The 16,310-nt window shown below is 37.1% G+C and overlaps 1 protein-coding gene across 2 annotated transcripts in view; it reads right to left on the bottom strand.

Moving 5' to 3' along the window:
• Positions 1 to 16,310, bottom strand: part of LOC138702877 (E3 ubiquitin-protein ligase LRSAM1-like) — a 46,650-nt gene that overhangs the window by 17,214 nt on the left and 13,126 nt on the right. For both annotated transcript variants that reach the window (XM_069830246.1, XM_069830248.1), the window contains 5 exons: positions 13,412 to 13,511; positions 10,276 to 10,519; positions 6,875 to 7,006; positions 4,140 to 4,352; positions 2,904 to 3,119 (listed from right to left, as the gene is read on the bottom strand). In XM_069830246.1, the coding sequence (XP_069686347.1) occupies positions 2,904 to 3,119; positions 4,140 to 4,352; positions 6,875 to 7,006; positions 10,276 to 10,519; positions 13,412 to 13,511 (905 nt within the window). The remainder of the gene's footprint in view (positions 1 to 2,903; positions 3,120 to 4,139; positions 4,353 to 6,874; positions 7,007 to 10,275; positions 10,520 to 13,411; positions 13,512 to 16,310) is intronic.

Raw genomic sequence — 16,310 nt, 5'->3', positions numbered from 1 at the left:
TCACCTATTCAAGATCTAAGAGAAGAACTCTAACAACGCATTGAAGCAAAATATCAATATAATAGGATCAAAAACACACATATTTCAAAGTCATTTTTCATCAACAATAGACAACAAAATTTTTCTAACCTCCTGTGTGTACTTGTTAGGTAATATAACCTCTATATGAAAAGGATCGTTGATTTTATAAGACTGCAATGTGAAAAACCACAAGCAAAGTTACATGATCACAACTTCATCATCAGATTCACTCTGTGAATCAACTTTCTGCACCAAAGTACAAGCCTACTGTATGTTGCAATATGCTTGGCAAAAGGTAGGTTATGATTATGACATTGACATTCTGTCATCATTTGAAAATGTAATTAGTGTGGCATTTGATATTGAATTGCTTGAATACGGAAGTGATGTTGAATGTGAAAAAATGGCCTTAGTGAGATGTGTATTTTGTTCAGTTCCACTTTGCTTTGACCACTTCATTGAAATCCTAAACCTCACACTTGCTCTTTGAAGACTGAATAGCTGTGCAACACTATCAGGTCAGTAGAAAAAAAGTTTGTTGTTCAGGTATCATAAATATTTTAAGCAAAGATCTGTGACACTGTTGATGGGAAATGTAGCAATATAGTTGCGACATTGAAATATGTATGTGTTTGGACCTAGTACATTAATATTTTGCATCTCGCATTGTCAAAATTCTTCTCTAGACCTTGAATAGGTGATCATTCAAATGTATCTTGTGGTAAGACGCGCAGTTTTGCACGGGAATGACTCATACCACTATTTTTCTGATGAGTGATTTATATTATAAGCACGTATTTGTGCGGTTCTGAATGTTTGAGGTCAAGTACATCCCTTGTGAGAATAAATGACATTGTCTGCTCTGACACTACATGGTTTACTTAACATACCAATTTAACTGTCACGATATTTTCTCATATATTTTACGTCCTTTTGGCAACAATTAGCAACAGTTACGAATGATATCTCTGATTATTATAGTTCATTTTCTTGAACTATTATTCAACGTATATATCTAAGCAAAATAATTTAATATACACCCAAATAAAAAGATTAATATTCACAAATTCATTTATAGGAAAATGCAGTTGGGATAAAATTATCATCATTGATGGGATAAAAGTATATTGGCAAAGAGGAAAAGGGAAATCCCTCTGATAAATGCTACAAAACACACCTTGGTCCAAGATAGCCCATCCCGCATTTATAAAACCATTAGTAAAATGTGATGTCCAGAGAAGTTATCACCATTAACGAAAATTATTAATTTTGGAATTATTTGTAACTTATGTTGTAATAAATTTTGTAATTATGACGTGTCCCATATGATCATTTTTCGCAATAAATGGATATTGTTGTCTCTGTTAGAAGGAAAAGTGATATCAAAAACCTGTTTAACATTATTTTATGTAACAGCAGAAGACAACTCTATACTTTACAAGAGCATTTGATTATGAACTGTAAAATATGACTCCCTAATTATGAGAAATACAGCTATGGATATTGATATTAAAAATAATAGACACACGTTCTTGGATGATGATGATGATGATGATGATGATGATGATGATCAGTGGTGGTGTTGGTGGTTTCAACAGTAGTGATGATGGTTTTTATAGTGGTGGTAATGGCTGTGGTGGTTTCAGTAATGGTAATAATAGTTGTGGTGGTTTCAGTAATGGTGATAATGATTATGTGGTGATGGTTTTTATCACAGTCTAGTTTATACAGTCACAAAGCTTGAGTTATGAGGGTACTAGGAACAATAGACTGTGCAGGTACTATTTCGCATTGTCTGTAATGCAGCAATAGTAGCAATCCTAGTGGTTAGCAACTACTGGGTGTTCATTTCAAAATGTGTCATGACGTCACTGTTGTTGAGTCACCAATTTGAAGCGAGTTTCAGCTTATATGTCAGACAAGTTGCCTATTATTCAAGGCGTTCTTCAATCTGAACTTGAGAACGTGTACGGTATAACTTGAACGTCGTAGCAACAGATGGCGGTCTGTACGGTCTGTGTGCTACCATAACCTCTTTCGAACTGTGTTTTGCGCCGGCAAGTCGTATGTAGGGTATTTGTTATCATCGGTTGCGTACGGTAACATTCCACAACACAAATCAAATACTCCGTGTCCATGTTGACCGTCGAAGTTAATGTCAACAAATGCGTAAGTAATCGTCTTAACCCTCTCCCCATATCCCGACAGTACGTATTTCCAAACAGTTCACATTCCTGCCACTACCGGCATTATCGTACGCATCGGTACGTACTCTTCAGAATGAACGCCGTACTTGGTAGGCAACTTCTCTACCTCCTAGGTAATACACCTTTGCGGAAGTGTAGGAAGATTGAATTCTCTAGGCTCATCGGCTAGCCACATGACGGCATACTGCGAGCCATGACACACTTTGAACTGAACACCCAGTATCTATGGATGCATATTTACTACGTATTGAGCTTCGTGACTGTATATATACTAGACTATGGTTTTATAGTGTTGGTTTCAGTAATAGTGATAATGATTGTGTGGTGATGGTTGGTGGTAATGGCTGTGGTGGTTTCAGTAATAGTGATAATGATTGTGTGGTGATGGTTGGTGGTAATGGCTGTGGTGGTTTCAGTAATAGTGATAATGATTGTGTGGTGATGGTTGGTGGTAATGGCTGTGGTGGTTTCAGTAATAGTGATAATGATTGTGTGGTGATGGTTGGTGGTAATGGATGTGGTGGTTTCAAGAATGGTAATAATTGTTCTGATGGTTTCGGTAATGGTATAATGGTTGAGGTGGTGATGGTTTATACTGGTGGTAATGGTTGTGGTGGTGGTTTTAGTAGTGATGGTAGCAGTGATGATGTAGAAAGCAGAGGCGTGCTGTCTTGCCTTGTCATCCATGCACACGACACACTCTGCGGTGGGCATGGTGCTGACCCCACCACCCTCGTCATCTGCTGGAGGTGCACTGGGCTGGACTGCGCTGCCTGGTCGTGGGGTCTCCGCCTCCTCTTGCAGCTTCCTAGATGCTATCTCTTGTTCTTCCAGGTACAGCTTTATGGCCTGCAAAATTGCTGCACGGTTCTCATGCAGTGTCACACCCGCCTGCAAATGGTAACCAACAATGAATTCTTATGTCCTCTTGACAATTATTTGTTTGGGTTTATTGTGCTAGCCAAGCCCATTCAATATCTCTGGATCCATAAAAAGATGATACGGTCTCTTTGTTATAATTTATTATTTGAAAGAATATTAGAAGACAAAATCTTACAGACGTTACACTGCTGTTTTATTTTATGGTCAAATATCAGTATTTTCTTCTAACACAAAATTTAAAAAAAATATATTTATTAAGGAATTTAGTTGAAAGAGCATGATATTGTAAACATGAGTTTCAGCAATAAAATAAAAGAGACAGAACATGAAAAAGTTAACAAGTTTATGAGTTATGAGGGAAACGCTTCGTCACTGCACAGTAAACTGCCATCATTTTGAATTTTGAATAAAAAAAATATAAATATTTTTTTTAAATCGTAAAAATATTTTTTTCATATAGCAGAAGGACAGTGTTTTACACATACCAATTTTTATTATTGTACAAGATACAGTAATGGATGAAAAAAAATGTTGAATATTTCCAAAAATGTTACTGCTGTAAGCTATACCTAACTCCTTAAAAAGTATTGATTTTTTAATCTATCTTAAATAAGAAACAAATAATTGCCATGTTTTATTAAACTTAGCGAAATCAATAAGCTAAAAAAGTGATTAATAAGTTAATAAGGGAACATTTTCAGGAAAATTGATAATTATATCAGTACAATTTATTACAGAACTCAGTAATAAGCTAAATAAAAAAAAATCCTGAAAAGCTTCTGGGAAATCTCCATCACTACCTGTGAGTAACTTATTTTATTTTATTAGTCTGATCCAACATAGTGGGTTTGCCTTGCGACACTGGATAGCTCACAATGAAATTTTCTTTTGCACAATAAAACTTTCGAAAATATTAAATCTGTTAACTATTCATGCACCACCCTGTATGAAGTGCCTTTTTTTATGATTATTCTAAGTTTGGAAACAACTTCTATGCTGAACAGTACAGCATGTGTAATATTAACTCACCTCTCTCAATTTGTCTTCTGTGATGTTCTGCAGATCCTCCGTGGAGCCCAACCACCTGGCCAGAAAGGGCAAGCAGTGGATGACACCCGCCAGTACCAGGTGATTCGCAAGAAGGGGGTCCAGGGTACGCTCCAGCTCCATCAGGTTGGTGGGCCGTGAGTCCAGCAGGCGCTGGTACTGGCGCAACCAGAAATCTCCATCCTGGTTCTCAGCCTGCAACACAAAACCAACATGACACGAGAGGTACTTCACTTCTACAGAGCAGCACGACATCACACTCACGCCCACAAAGTATGTCAACTGTGCCTATCTTCATCACTGCTCTTAATAGCAACTTGTGTTATTTGGCCTGTTGAGAGACGAATTCTGAAAGAGACTGTAGTTCCATTTGTGGAACCTCTTTTATCCATGGTAATGAAAGGATGAATTGAATGGTTAATCGAAAAATTGGATATTCCGCACTATAAAAGATTTTCATAAATTAAGTGCATAATACTCAGGCCTACAGTTTCGTAATTTCCTCCGTGGCCCAGAAGTTCACTAATTTAAGTCTGGTTATCAACAACAGGTTTTAAATACAAAGGGAATTCTGTGTGATGGTTGCCTGCAGAAAGATAGTAATAGTAAGAGGTCTCGTGTTGTAGATTTACATACTTTACACAATTTATCCTTCTACTTTATTAAACTGCACACAGTTGTAACACCAATTTCGTATTTCAATATTTAGCACAGCACGTTTTCTTTTGACACCCATGAAAGACATTTTGCATAGAAGTTAAACAGTAGGGCCATTCTAACAGTAAGAATAGACTGAGTGGTACACAGGGCTTGCATTTGTGTGGAAGTTCTTGGGATCATTTTTTTGAAAACAGGTAGTGACTATTTTACAAGTTGGGGAAAAATACCCCTTCTCACAAGTAACTATTTCTGTTGCTGGCAGCAGAAGCATTCCTACTACATACTGCGTAATGGTAAAGGCTTGCAATATCCCTCTGTAGAAAAAATAGGTATTGATAATGTACAGGACTTCATGTTTTGTTCTGTAGCAAAAGTAAAAAAGAGCGAGAGAAAGACAGATAATTTGTCGATCGGTTAATAGGATGACACATAATCAGGATTCTACTGTCTAGTAATATACAAGATGTAAACAATATAATCTGTCAAACTTGTACAGATTGTGCAGCACAATAATCCACTGAACAAAAAATTCCAGAGACTGTGTATGTTGACGCAGCGACAATATGACAAACTTCAAAGTGGCTATGATATGAGAAATAAGAAATGAAAGGCATACAGTTAACGCTGAGATTTCTAATAAACACTAAGTCTAAACATGAACTACCACTCCTACAGCGATCATTTATTACTTGGACCATACATGTCATAAATATTCGTCTTCATACTCTAAAGTGCAACTTGGTTTATTTTCAATGCTACCACGTTGACATTTGACATTTTTGGTCTCTCTTGGGAATGGCTTATTTGTAATCCACTTCTTAGGTTGGTGCACCTGGAAGGCGGAGTTATGTTCTCCGATTATGTTATGATAGGATGATTATGAAGTGCCAGGAGAGGTCTTAAACCTAAGCCTAATTTAATTTCCAGGCCATGGACGAACACAGGAACATTCCCCTTTAAGGAAAAATTCCTGTGTTCTAAGCTGGAATCGAACCCAGGACCTCATGAATTGTAGTCAGAAGCTCTGACCACTAGCCCACGAGGCCGATCTAGTAAGAGTTTATTATCTAGTATAATTTCGTGACACACACTGATTGAATTGGGTTCCCACATGCAGAGTGAACAAAGATGTATTCTATGTAAAATGAAGATTTCTTCTAACATGCACTTTCATTTTAACTTAATAAAATGTCTCGTTTGTAGGCGAGATAGCTATCACTAAACGCTGATTTCATTTTAATCTTAAGCTATGGGCAAGAGCAAAAAATGCTTCTTGATAAAATAGAAATGCTGCTTTCAAGACACACTTCGCCTTTCCATAAATGATGGAAATATCATGAAACTCGCGAAAAGAAATCCACCAATCCCTCCCACTGTGTCATGTTTTTTATTTTTATTCTAGTAGGTTATTTTACAACGCTTTATCAACATCTCAGGTTATTTAGCGTCTGAATGAGATGAAGGTGATAATGCCGGTGAAATGAGTCTGGGGTCCAGCACCTAAAGTTACCCAGCATTTGCTCATATTAGGTTGAGGGAAAATCCCGGAAAAAACCTCAACCAGGTAACTTGCCCCGACCGGGAATCGAACCTGGGCCACCTGGTTTCGCGGCCAGATGCTTGTGTCATGTAACTGCAAATAACTTACCCTCAACTCATTGGTATCAGCTGTTTAATATTACTGGTTCTGTTAACTATTGGTTCACATCCTTTGATCTTGCTCAGATAAGTTTCTCAACTTTCCACTCATTCATTTTTACAAAAAAACATAGAATTAGCAAACACTGTTTTTTGCACAAATTATTGCAATTATCACTACAACTATTATAATTTTTTGTTCAGTGGAGTGTGCCATACTACAGGTATAAATGTGACTTGATGCAAAACATGAGAAATTAATAACAACATAGTACTATGTGTCATATTAGTGACGTTCCTTTTTTTTTTTTTTTTTTTTATAATCCCATTTCTATTAGTTCATAACAAAAAAAAAACGAGTCTGATGACTCCTATTCATCTCATAGCCTTATAAACATGTGTGTGTGTGTGCAGCTGACCTCTTCTTCTACCCAGCGACGCCTCTCCATCTCTGTGAGTGTGTTGAGCAGTTGTTGTCTGCGTTCCGCTTGCTGTGCCAGCAGGTCCATCAGCAGTGCAGACAGCACCACTCTCTTCTCCGACAGCTCCATCTGCAACATACGATCATTTAGCTTCAATTTGGTTAAGACGAAGATTGCTGGGTAAACATCATTAGCGATTGTTGTTTTTCTATTTTATTTTATTTTATAGCTGCTTTACTTGTACATTTTATTTCCATTTTGCTTCCATCTATCAGACATGTGTTACACAGTTTTCTGCAGGTAATAAATTTCTTTAAAAAAGTATACCGGTAGTACATTATTTCTCTACCTTGTCCATGAATAACTCTACAATTCTGTTATAACAGGACTGCTGCTACTGCTTATACACAATTTTCTTGGGAACTAGTAGTAGTGTTTTATTTAATGATACTTTCAATTGCAGAGTTTATTCAGCATTTCAGAATCTATATACAGGGTGATTTAGGAAGAACAGTAAATATTTAAGGGGTGATAATATGGACCATTCTGAGTGAAAAAGCTCATATCAATATGTGACCAATTTTCAATGGGTATACTGTATTAAAGTGTCGTAAATAAAAAATATTGGATTTGAAGTGACAGGTTCAACAACACAGCTCTTTTGAAATATGTTGGTCTGAAGCATTTATTATGAGATGATATTGTGGGCGAAATATCAAACAAAAACATGTGTCCACAGCCTGTCTAATGTACCAGCTAACTGGACAATAGTGCTTAAACGCAGTCGAGTGAAACAGTTCTGCAATGCTTGGGAAAAGTGGCATAAGCCAATTTCTGCAAAAAGTTTTTATTAGTTTATTGACAACATATGGAATATCTGCTCGCTTCGGAAAAGAGACGTAAGTATTTCTCCCATTAGAATAATTCATACAGAAGAAAATCGAATCGACATAAACCAATGTAGAGACAGTTTTTTCCTTCTCCTGTAAAATTATCATTTTTGACTTGTGCCACTTTTCCCGAGCACTACAGAGTTTTCCTCATACGTTTCCATGTGTCCTGAAATTCCAACCAGACAACTGGTTCTCTTCATTCAGAACACAGGGCTGATTGAGAGTAGTTATGGGACAGCATAAAGAAGCTGGTAACATACCTCTTTCAATCTAACTAAGATTTATCACCACCTGTGGCAAAGAAGAACAATCACAGAAGATCACAAAATGTGCGGATGGGTACAGGTCCCTCTTTCACAGTGAATCAGTGATGACTCGTGTTAACAAGGGGAATACAAAGAGAACAAGAGTAAGACAAGGAGACGAAGGGGAATACATGGAGAAGAAGGGACACACAAGATGAACAAGGGGAATACAAGAAGAACAAGAGTAAGACAAGGAGACGAAGGGGAATACATGGAGAAGAAGGGACACACAAGCTGAACAAGGGGAACACAAGAAGAACAAGAGTAAGACAAGGAGACGAAGGGGAATACATGGAGGAGGAGGGACACACAAGATGAACAAGGGGAATACAAGAAGAACAAGAGTAAGACAAGGAGACGAAGGGGAATACATGGAGGAGGAGGGACACACAAGCTGAACAAGGGGAACACAAGAAGAACAAGAGTAAGACAAGGAGACGAAGGGGAATACATGGAGGAGGAGGGACACACAAGATGAACAAGGGGAATACAAGAAGAACAAGAGTAAGACAAGGAGACGAAGGGGAATACATGGAGGAGGAGGGACACACAAGCTGAACAAGGGGAACACAAGAAGAACAAGAGTAAGACAAGGAGACGAAGGGGAATACATGGAGGAGGAGGGACACACAAGATGAACAAGGGGAATACAAGAAGAACAAGAGTAAGACAAGGAGACGAAGGGGAATACATGGAGAAGGGACACACAAGCTGAACAAGGGGAACACAAGAAGAACAAGAGTAAGACAAGGAGACGAAGGGGAATACATGGAGGAGGAGGGACACACAAGATGAACAAGGGGAATACAAGAAGAACAAGAGTAAGACAAGGAGACGAAGGGGAATACATGGAGAAGAAGGGACACACAAGCTGAACAAGGGGAACACAAGAAGAACAAGAGTAAGACAAGGAGACGAAGGGGAATACATGGAGGAGGAGGGACACACAAGATGAACAAGGGGAATAAAAGAAGAACAAGAGTAAGACAAGGAGACGAAGGGGAATACATGGAGGAGGAGGGACACACAAGATGAACAAGGGGAATACAAGAAGAACAAGAGTAAGACAAGGAGACGAAGGGGAATATATGGAGGAGGAGGGACACACAAGATGAACAAGGGGAATACAAGAAGAACAAGAGTAAGACAAGGAGACGAAGGGGAATACATGGAGAAGAAGGGACACACAAGCTGAACAAGGGGAACACAAGAAGAACAAGAGTAAGACAAGGAGACGAAGGGGAATACATGGAGGAGGAGGGACACACAAGATGAACAAGGGGAATACAAGAAGAACAAGAGTAAGACAAGGAGACGAAGGGGAATACATGGAGGAGGAGGGACACACAAGCTGAACAAGGGGAACACAAGAAGAACAAGAGTAAGACAAGGAGACGAAGGGGAATACATGGAGGAGGAGGGACACACAAGATGAACAAGGGGAATACAAGAAGAACAAGAGTAAGAGAAGGAGACGAAGGGTAAGACATGGAGACGAAGGGGAATACATGGAGAAGAATGGACACACAAGCTGAACAAGGGGAATACAAGAAAAACAAGAGTAAGACAAGGAGACGAAGGGTAAGACATGGAAAAGACGGGAAACACAAGGTGAACGAGAGGAATACAAGAACAAGGGAATATATGGAGAACAAGGGGAACACCAGAACAAGAATACAAGGAGAACAAGAGGAATACAAGGAAAACAAGGGAATATTAACAGAACAAGAGTAAGACGAGAACAAGGGGAATACAAGAGTTCATAGGAAATACAGGGAGAACTAGGGAACACAATGACAACAAAGGAAATACATGGGTAACATAACAAGGGGAATAAAAGGAGAACGAGGAGAATACAAAGGAAACACACGGAGAACAAGAGGAATACATGGAGAACAAGGAAAACACAAGGAGAACAAGGGAATACGAATATAACAAAAGTAAGACAAGAGGAATAGAATGAGAAAGGGAAAACATGGAGAACAAGGGGAACATAACAAGAACAAGGGGAATAAAATGAGAACACAAGGAGAACAAGGGGAATACAAACAGAACAAGACTAAGATAAGAAGAACCAGAGAATACATGGAGAACAAGAATAACAAGGGGGATTGCAGTTAATTCCCAAGTTACCTTGCCCCAGTGAGGAGTAAGGCATTGTTCTACGTCAAAATACAATAACGAGTTTTGCCCCACTCACCATTTGCTCCGACATCTCCAGCTTCCTCCTCTCCATCTCGACGGCTGTGAGGGCTGCTAGCTGCGATTCCACGATGGCTACCTGGTGCACCAGACTCCAGCAGCGGGCGTCGCTCCGTTCCAGCAGAGCCCCCACAGCTGCCCTCTGCAGCTCCTCGTCCTTCTGCAGCCGCCCCACCAGCTGGGTCTGCACCTGGCCTTGAACATTCAGCATCTCCTCCAACTGCCGGTCTGACTCCATCTGCCTGCGCATCAACATCTGTTGCTAAGCAACACTTCCAAAACTTATACAGTGGCTTGATAAGCATCAAGTTAGACACGATGGATTATTTTATGGCACATGGCACTCATCAATAGAGGCTGATAGTGCTGCTGTTGTTGTACTTGGCATACACGTTCTGCACATTAACACCCGAAACAGAATTACAAGAGCTCATGCTGCTGTGTTAACTCTTGTTTTATTCCTACTCTGATAATAATGTAGTCATCTCATTTAACTGCAGGATCTCTAGTCAACTACAGTAGAACAACTAATGTATCATCACTCAATTCACTGTTTTCAACATCACTATCACTATCACTGTCGATGGCACCCCATGACAAATCATTCTTGAAAACATTAAAACAAATTTCTACAAAAAAGTTTATTGGAACAACTGGAGAATGCATGTATTACAGTAGCGCCAGATATATTCACTACTGTAGATTTAATAAATCTTTTCACAGAGTAATATGTAGATTTAGTAACAGTTCTGTAAGTAGCAGTACTACCCTTTTTTGCTAAAGCATCCGCATTCTCGTTTCCCAGGATTCCACAATGGGATGGTATCCAATGGAATACAATTCTTTTATTGAGTGATATTAATTGAGAGAGCATTTTAATTATTTCTGCTGTTTGAGATGAAGGTGTGTGTTTAGAGACTATTGATAGAATAGCTGCTTTGGAGTCTGACAATATAACTGCATTCTTAAATGTATTGATGTGAAATAGAAGATTCCTGAGACTTTCACTTATTGCAACGATTTCTCCAACAAAACTTGTTGTTCCATATCCAAGAGGTCTATAAAGTGAGAAGAGACAGCACGTAACACCTGCACTGGCACCTTGTTCTCTGGAGATCAAGGATCCGTCGGTGTATAAATGAAGCCAGTTTTGTGGAGGGTACCTAATATTAATTGTCTCTAAAGACAATTGTTTCATTATTTCAGTGCTTACTTCTGATTTCATTATTTCTTCTGTTAAATTTAGATTATATTCTATATTTAATAGAGTTAAAGGGTTTGGTTTAATTTTTAAGTTTTCTTTTAAATTCGGGATATTGATTTTCTGCTTTAATTCTTGAACCATGGATATGAAACTTTTTTGAGTTTTCAATCTACAGAGAGGACTGTATGAATGCCAATTGTTTCCTGGTAATCTGATAAGTTTTTCATATTGAATCAGTGCTTTTTCTTGTATTGTCATCTTGATGCTGTTAATATTAGTGAGGAATCTCATAGAATCTATTGGAGTTGTTTTGATTCCACCAGTAATGAGCCTGAGAGCTTGGTTTTGAACATATTCTATTTCGTTTATGAAAGGTGAAGTAATTAAAATTTCTCCGCAGTATGTCAGCACTGGCTGTATAACATTTTGTATGTAGTGTTCAAAGTATTCCTAGAGCATCCCCATTTCTTTCCTGTTAGTCTTTTTAGAAGGGAGAATCTTTTACGAGCTTTTTCAGAAATGTATTTCAAATGGTTGCTCCATGTTAACTTACTATCGAAAATAACTCCAAGATATTTGGATTCATAAGTCCTAGGAAGGTGTTGGCCATTGTATTGGATATTGAATTCTCTTTCTTTTTTACCAAGTGAAAATATTTGGTAGTTGTGCTTCAGTGGCTGACCATGATATCATCTTCGAAAAATATTGGAGTGCAAGAGGTCAAATGACTTTATTGTCAAACGCCTGGCATTAGAAAACAACAACAACATATTCACTACTGTACCAAGCCCCAAGCCACATAGAGGGGGGGGGGGGGGAAACGCCAGTAAAATTATTCATGACTACATAGTATTCTTTAAGAATTCACTGCAACATTAAGTGCATGGTTTAGCAAGTACAGTGACGGTTTTTTTAATTCACTAAAAGAAAATACAAATTTTGAAAAATATTTTAACAGTTATCACAGTGAAATGAATGAGAAATATGATATGATGCAGGTAATATCATTGAAATCCATTAGTACTGCATGTAAATGAAATAGCTATTTCTCTCTAAGCTTGTCACAGTCCTGGTCTCTTATCACCTAGCTATCCTCTCATCTAATACTCTAACTTTATCAATCTTATCACTATATTGATTAAATGGCGATCTCACTCGTGTTAATTATGTAAGCATGTGTGGCTTACAGCTGTTTCGGTGCTACATGACACCATCCTTCAACATGAATCTTATCACATTCCTTGACCGGTCACTTAGCTATCTCCTTATCAATCACACTCTAACCTTGTCATGGTCTTCGGTTTCCTATCACTTAGTTATCCCTTATTTAACCCACGTAACCCTTAACTCGCAATATTTGTGCAAATACACACCAGCAGAGGGTAAAATACAGTGGAAGACAGTCTCCATGTTCAGATGCTACCACTAATCTTGTCAAATACAGGTAACCCACTGTGCCTTTAAAGTAAACAATCATGTGTAATGCCAAAGAGAATGTATTTAAAGCTATTAATAAAGAAAAAGAGGTTCTTTGTTAATAAAAACTCTGTAAAAACAAGAGTAGCCTATAAATGCTAAGGATAGTAACTTCAAGATATGAATATATAGAAAAAAAAGATTGTTTGTTAATTTCCAGTCACTGAAATCTCCGCATGCTGTAACACGAATATCAATATAAGGAGTATGCTACAATGATTTTCTCTATGACTACTCCATAATTGCATTTCATCATGTTGGCGACATTGTGTACTTCATTGTCATCAGATTGGCACAACTGAAATCTTTCACACCTTTCCTCTAGTTTAGTGGACTTATTTACTCTGAGTTTATATCACTGTATGGTCATAATAAAGCAGTGGTGACATGATAATGGCAGGGGAAATGTAGAGGAACCTGCTTGACGGCCACTGTGTGCATCACATGTACTCACTGACTGAGCAGCGTTCTGGTGACTTCTGCCCGACCCTCTTCATACTCCCTCAGCTTCTTCTCCCGCAAGCACTCCTCCTCCAGCAAGGCTTCCATCGCATCTGCACAACGAAAGTATAACAAAATAAGTACATCTTTCCTCATTGTAAATTTTCCACAACTGACCGAACATCAATGGCATACAGCAATTACAGGATTTGTGGTACCTAATAATTATTGATAGTTGTAATTCTGTCAGATAGGCAAGCCTCCATACAAGCAATAACTTCAAAAAGTGTAAAAATCCAGGAAACTAAAGCAATTATAAATCATTTGATCAATTTAAGAAAGATCATTAGTGTACAATGATCCCCTGACATTGCAACATAAACAGAAATGAAACAGCAGACGCTTTGGCAAAAAGAGGTAAAACAATAATACAGAAATAAAGCCTGATATTTTATTTCCATTCTACAAAACAAATCATCCACTACAAATTTAATTTAATCCAGAAAAAAGAAAAGGAGGACAAAATTAAAGGAAAATCATGAAAAATAATATTAAGAAAACCCGAAGAAATTCCACGAGCACCACGAAAATCTGCTGTAGCTTTGTTTAGATTGGTGACACGCCATGACTGTTCAACAAATGATTACACAGAATGTAAGTTGATTCCTAGGAGATATTTTTACAAGCTTTAGATGCAACAATCTGGAGACAAGCTCCCACTGGGTCATTCCATGTCAACTGTTCTTGTGTCTAAAAAATATTATTTTCCATAAAAAGTCTATTTATGTATGTTAAAATACGCAACATAGTCCAGGAGACATGGATATATAACATTTTAAAATAAAAATATACATGTTACCACAAACAGCACAGTTAAACTTTGTTAACTGATTGATAATTTCAATCGTGGTTTTGTTTCCTATGTTGGCTATAGTGGGAGTTCATGGATCTGGCCAAAGAAGGAAGATGTATCTATGGAGAAAGCTGTTGTCGTGGTTACAAAAGCGAAACATCCAAGAATTATAAATAAGCGTGAACAGTTTCTTTTGTTTGGAAATGATTAATTTTCACAGTAAAATCAAACAGTAAAACTTTGTGAATGCATTTGTTTCCTTTTATATTTTTAACTAGCTTAAATTACCCGGCGTTGCCTGGGTTTTAAATTTTGGTCTATTTCTAAATAAACTGTATGTTAGACTTATCGGAGACCTCGGCAAGGGAACTATATAAAACCAAAACGAACCATATTTACTTATGTTTTCTCCTCCCTAGTGACGAATATTAAAGAAAGTGCCACTAATATCCAAAGAAACTGACTAATCGAAATAATTCCATCTCACCTATGAATAGAGTTTTAACAACATTAAGACCTTATGTACAGGGATATTTAAGATATTTAACATTGTGATTGGTGATAATATTTATCATACCACGGCATTATGCATTATTAAGCCTTTCTGCCCACAATATATTTAATTTCCTTCAAGGCCAAACTATAATCTGTAACGGATGGATTCTATCAAATACATGGATTTCAGGGTGTTTTGCAGAAACAGAGACTATACTCATCAGAATTCACTCTCCTGGAGGAGGCAATGTAGAACACTACCACAACAGAAAATCATATTTTTCTATAAACGGCCAAGTCATTAGTGATCGTAACTTATTAATAAGAGATGGGTTAACAGTAACAGTAAAATAGGCTGTATATTATTATTGCAATATTATAATATTGTAATATTATCACAAATATTACTATAACTTATAATAATTGCTTAAAATCGAATGGCTATAATAGCAATACGTGGAATAAAAACATCATCTTCTTTCGTTTTTCCAGTTAATATTGCCACTCATATTACATTTCGCATGAGTTTTTGACACAAATTCTTGTTAGTGCATAATTTTGGTGAATCAATATTTCGCAATAGTAGGTCTACTATGGCTATTCAATATTAAGTAAATTATGTGGTAGCAATCTTTGTAGTTTGAAAGAATTCTAGAATTCAATTGGATAAAACAGTCTGCTCAGTATCTACAAAACTGCATCGAGAAATTCATAATACGGTCCTGGACTGCTTAAAGATACTTATTGCATGAATTATCTAGTTTTAGCCTTCATGATGTGTAACAACAATGTAATTTAATTTCGTGTTAAAATTTCCAAGGCCTCGTGAAAGTCTATGTTGAATACAACAGGCAATAATAAAGAACAATTGACTGTAGAAGATTTTGCATTTTAATATAATACATGAATATTTGATCTATTTATTTTTATTTTTTATATATTTAATTAATTTAACTTCCATTTGCACAATTTTAATGTAGCCTATGTTCTTCTCCTGGTTATGAAGGTTAAATGTGCAAACTTTGGCACATATCGGTCAAAGCGTGTAGATTTGTATAGAGAACATATACACACACACACATACATACATACATACATACATACCCACATTCAATTTTATATATTAAGATTAGTTGTATTTTCAGAAGTTTGGAGAAAATAATAATAAAATAATTGAAATATTATATTTTAACTATTTTGTCACACCCTTAGCATGTTATAAATACTCTGTATGTCCTTGGTCAAACGCAAATCCAAGTTTAAAAAACGGTAATCTTGTTCTAAAAATCTTACAGATACAGAAAAAAATGTTCTACTCTTTGAGAACTTACCAATTAGAAGAGTTACTGAATGAACTACATGAATCCGTAATGCCAATGGAAAATTTTGTCACACACTTAACATTTAGTCTTCTCCTTCCCCCTTCCAAAAGATATGGATTTCATACTTATGGATCAACAAGTAGGTAACTAGAGGATATATCATAGCTTTTCAACTGTCTACAAGATAAGAAACTGACATAATCTTAAGTCTTTTAGTCAATATAACTAAATATTTGCCACAC

The sequence above is a fragment of the Periplaneta americana genome, chromosome 7 (genome assembly GCF_040183065.1).
Source record: "Periplaneta americana isolate PAMFEO1 chromosome 7, P.americana_PAMFEO1_priV1, whole genome shotgun sequence".
In the NCBI taxonomy this organism is placed as follows: Eukaryota; Metazoa; Arthropoda; class Insecta; order Blattodea; family Blattidae; genus Periplaneta; species Periplaneta americana.
The sequence above is the reverse complement of the archived record's forward strand: the minus strand, read 5'-3'. Positions and strand labels throughout refer to the sequence as shown.